The following is a 5,000-nucleotide window of genomic DNA, read 5'->3' on the forward strand; positions in this document are numbered from 1 at the left end:
CTGCTGTTCCCTGTAGGGGGCGCCTCTGAGCAGAGACACTTGCGCCATCGTTGCTGGAGTGTGTGTCTGCAAACTGACCTGATTGGAAAATCATTTCATTGGAAAATCTTTTCAGATGCGTTTAAAGTCCGAGTTGCTGGAGGGTATAATCTGCGTCATCTGCAATTCAAGGAAAAATTGCGTTCGAACTTGCACACGATGTTCCCTTTACATCCAATTTAATCAATCAGATGTGACAAGTTTGCGTTTTTAGCTGTGCACTGGAGAGATTAAGGCAGCGCTGCTGACATTACCTTCCTCTCTCCGTGAAGCTAACTGCATGCCCATAGTGCACTGTTACTGTTATTCAGTTAGCGCATTACGTTATCAATGTATCTTTCAAAGCCTCATCGTCCCTCCTCCTGCGTTTCATTCAGACGGAGGCTGTGTGAGATAAAGTCTTTCCCAATCGGATGATTTGTGGATCCACTTTATATCACTTTGGCTTAAAAGCATCAGCCAAATAAACACAGATTAACGTTAAAGGAAACAGATGTGAAAGCCTCGTTTCTTCCCAGCATGTGGACGTGAAAAGCGAAACCAAAATCAGGGATCGGAGATGTTTTTCCATCGAGTGCAGGCAAAAAAACATCCGTGTTTTTACAGTTTAAGTCTCTGGTTTACATCAAGTGCATTTTAAATAAAACAGAGCGTTATTTAGTCTCATGAAGGCTTTGTCTGAGAAGTTGCTGATTCTTTACTGTGAAGTGTCTGTCAGTCTCAGTGAAGGAGGCGTGGCCTCTGTACCTGTCAGTCTCAGTGAAGGAGGCGTGGCCTCTGTACCTGTCAGTCTCAGTGAAGGAGGCGTGGCCTCTGTACCTGTCAGTCTCAGTGAAGGAGGTGTGGCCTCTGTACCTGTCAGTCTCAGTGAAGGAGGTGTGGCCTCTCTACCTGTCAGTCTCAGTGAAGGAGGCGTGGCCTCTGTACCTGTCAGTCTCAGTGAAGGAGGTGTGGCCTCTCTACCTGTCAGTCTCAGTGAAGGAGGTGTGGCCTCTCTACCTGTCAGTCTCAGTGAAGGAGGCGTGGCCTCTGTACCTGTCAATCGCAGTGAAGGAGGCGTGGCCTCTGTACCTGTCAGTCTCAGTGAAGGAGGCGTGGCCTCTCTACCTGTCAGTCTCAGTGAAGGAGGCGTGGCCTCTGTACCTGTCAGTCTCAGTGAAGGAGGCGTGGCCTCTGTACCTGTCAGTCTCAGTGAAGGAGGTGTGGCCTCTCTACCTGTCAGTCTCAGTGAAGGAGGCGTGGCCTCTCTACCTGTCAGTCTCAGTGAAGGAGGTGTGGCCTCTCTACCTGTCAGTCTCAGTGAAGGAGGTGTGGCCTCTCTACCTGTCAGTCTCAGTGAAGGAGGCGTGGCCTCTGTACCTGTCAATCGCAGTGAAGGAGGCGTGGCCTCTGTACCTGTCAGTCTCAGTGAAGGAGGCGTGGCCTCTCTACCTGTCAGTCTCAGTGAAGGAGGCGTGGCCTCTGTACCTGTCAGTCTCAGTGAAGGAGGCGTGGCCTCTGTACCTGTCAGTCGCAGTGAAGGAGGCGTGGCCTCTGTACCTGTCAATCGCAGTGAAGGAGGCGTGGCCTCTGTACCTGTCAGTCTCAGTGAAGGAGGCGTGGCCTCTCTACCTGTCAGTCTCAGTGAAGGAGGTGTGGCCTCTGTACCTGACAGTCTCAGTGAAGGAGGCGTGGCCTCTGTACCTGACAGTCTCAGTGAAGGAGGCGTGGCCTCTGTACCTGACAGTCTCAGTGAAGGAGGCGTGGCCTCTGTACCTGTCAGTCTCAGTGAAGGAGGCGTGGCCTCTGTACCTGTCAGTCTCACTAAAGGAGGCGTGGCCTCCGTAACTGTCAGTCTCAGTAAATGAGTTTTACTCTTCAGAGGTACCACTTTGTAAACTGCACTTTGAGTATTGCTTTGTTTCACACCCACGCAGCTGTAAGTGCGTTGTTTTTGAATGTTGACTGTAACAGTGAAGCCTTTTTTCCAACACAGTCTGAATCTTTTATCTCGTCAGGTTTTGGTAAAGAGAAGGAGAAAGAGAAGAAGCTGGAGGAAGATGGTGCCGGAGCGAACGCACCTCAATCTGCGTTTCTCGGCCCGACGCTTTGGGACAAAACGCTGCCGTATGATGGAGACAACTTCCAGCTGGAGTACATGGACCTGGAGGAGTTCCTGTCTGAAAACGGCATTCCCGCCAACCCACAGAGCGAGCAGAGCCAGATTACCCAGCAGCCCCTTCAGCAGAGCCCGACCCTGCCCTCACCGCCCTCTGTGGTTGACCTGAGCAACAGGGCCAGCACCTCAGTACACGCCGACATGGTGACACAGGGCTGCCTCCAGAGCCCCAGCCGAGCAGGTACACACGTGCACACACACACACACACACACACACACACACACACACACCCCTAACATGCCATTCCATGCACTCACATTCCCTACAGTAAGAACTCATGTGCACACAAGTTCACACTAGTTGGCATTCACACCCACACACACACACACACACACACACACAGAGTCAGTGCTTTTGAAGTGTGATATTTGGCTTGTTTGCACACACCTGTGATTTATCAACACATTCCCACACTGAGTTTTAGACTGGCGTTCTCTCTGAGGAGTTCACGCTGCTCCAGGCTGTACACATGTGGCATTAACACCTGAACATCTGTAGATAAGCGCTTTTTATAAACATTTCATTTTTTAAATTAAAGATGCAGATCGTAATATTTAATATATACCTACATGTGCAATATTCACGTAATTATATAGATTTCTCAGAATAAAATCTGATTTATGACATTGACATGCAACAGATCTTAGTAATGCCTTTGTTTTAAAATTCTGTTTAATAATTTTTCTGGCCCTGAAATTAGCTCCGCCCCCAGACAAAATATAAAATAAAATAGCACAGCGCTGTTGAATTCTGGATTGTGATTGGTCAGAATTGATTAATTTTCTAGAACAGCAGCTCTGACAGTAGTGCAGCTGCAAATCACAGGTTTATATTAATGCACTCGTTCTAATACGTTATCGTTTCTATAGCAACAGCTCATTCACAGGAATGTGTACAGCGATCGCTCCACATAAACGGATTAAATAAATGTGTGTAATCGTTGATATGGGGAAGTTTTCTGTAAGGAGATGTTTATTTAACATTTAAGGAAGGAGTCTCCAGTGTCAGCGCTTTGTAACAGTCAGAGGTAAAGCTGTAACTTTAAGCTGTAAGTTTTCCGACATCTTCTTCTCTTATTAACTTTGAGAGAGAGATAAAAGAGAGGCTGGTGAGAGAACGAGTGTTTATAGCTGCTATAACGTAAGTGACAACAGGAACTAATTTGTTTCGTGGACGTTCCACAGCATTAAATATAACTATAAACAGATAAAAAAAAAGATACGATGTGTCGTCCTTTAATAAATAAACCAGATTGTAATGGTTGGAAAATTGCTGTGGTCTAAGCGGAATAAAACACTTGGGGACATGCTGTTACAGGAAAATGATCAACTTTGGAGTCGTAAGTAACTCCTAGTTACAGTAAATAGATTTTTGGAGTCCATTTTTTGCTAAGACTGGTGATTCTTCTGTCTTTTGAACATCGTTTTAAGTTTATTCTGGCACAGAAGTTGATTTACGTGTTGTTCAGTTTTTAATATGAACTCCAGAGACCCTCATATCACAAACTAGCTCTTGGCTGTTAGCTAAAGGAGTGAATGATTGTTAGCTGCCGTGAGGTGAATTCACACCTTTAACCTGTTACGTTAGTTCATCCGTGCTACACTGCGCTTATCATGACCTGACGTTCACCTTCCTCACAGGTTAATACTCAACCCGAATGTGCTGAGGCGACCGCTGGCAGTGACTCAGCTCTTTCTCCGGGAGCTGCCGTGATTCGTTTGCATAACCTTACATGCCCTTTGCTAGCATTCCTCTCCTAGCTATTTTAGCCTCTTCAGATGGTCCTTAACAGTTTTTGTAGATTAGATTAGATTAGATTCAACTTTATTGTCATTGTCCCGAGTACAAGTACAGATACATATATAGATGTGCAGGGGATGAGGTAGAGAAAGTAGAGACCAGCTCAGTGCAAATAACAAGGTTTTCCTCTTCATACTGACATCTGAAGGACTATTTTATATCTAAAATATAAAATCTACAATTCTAAAATATAATGTTGACTTGAGCAGCACCATTAGTTCAAGGGAAAATATATAGTTTTTAATTTTGCAAAAATCATTCTGATATATTTGCACTACACAACACTAAATAACATTTTCAAATGAACATGTGTCAGAAATAGCAGTTAGCATAGTGCTGGGTATCTAACCAGAGCGCTAACGTAGCTAATATTGAATAAAGCTAATCTGCAAGTGCTGGTATTGTTAGCATTCTGCTGGATTCAAAACACTAAACAGACTTTGTTAGCTTTAATTTTGTTAATAGGGATGTTATCATTTTAAAACTGATTTTATTCTTTGTTTTTTATGCTTACATCTCCACACACACACACACACACACACACACAAAATCACAGGAAAGTGTGTAATGCTACTAAAAGTACACCAAAGCTAATGTGCATATTTTCTCTGCACTAATCAGTGAATGCTAGCGTCCATAGTTATTAGCTGTATCAAGAGTTCTTCCTCTTTTACGTTTAGATTAAATATTAAAGAAATGAATGAAATGTATCAGCGGATGGTGTTTAAAGAAGCTTTATATCCAACAACATGCTAGTGAAGATAACAGCGAAACATCCTGCATTAGCTTTCAGTTGTTATTAGCGATACTAGCACTCTCAGAAATACAATAGTGTTCAACTTCATACAAACACAACGCTAACACGGCTAAGAGGTATTTTCTCATTTTCGCTTGAGTGCTAGCTGAATTGGCACTCCTTTAAATGTTACAGAACTCCTGACAACTGCGCTAACAGTGTGTATAAGGAGGTTAGTGTGTGTGTGTGTGTGTGGGTGGGTGTGT

General features: G+C 44.4%; 1 protein-coding gene across 1 annotated transcript in view; it reads left to right on the plus strand.

Moving 5' to 3' along the window:
* LOC113523965 (hepatic leukemia factor) overlaps positions 1 to 5,000 on the plus strand; it is a 15,492-nt gene that overhangs the window by 1,355 nt on the left and 9,137 nt on the right. Inside the window, exon 2 of the mRNA XM_034301669.2 lies at positions 2,037 to 2,378. Coding sequence (XP_034157560.1) covers positions 2,037 to 2,378 — 342 coding nt within the window. The remainder of the gene's footprint in view (positions 1 to 2,036; positions 2,379 to 5,000) is intronic.

The sequence above is a fragment of the Pangasianodon hypophthalmus genome, chromosome 29, assembly GCF_027358585.1.
Source record: "Pangasianodon hypophthalmus isolate fPanHyp1 chromosome 29, fPanHyp1.pri, whole genome shotgun sequence".
NCBI classification, from domain to species: Eukaryota; Metazoa; Chordata; class Actinopteri; order Siluriformes; family Pangasiidae; genus Pangasianodon; species Pangasianodon hypophthalmus.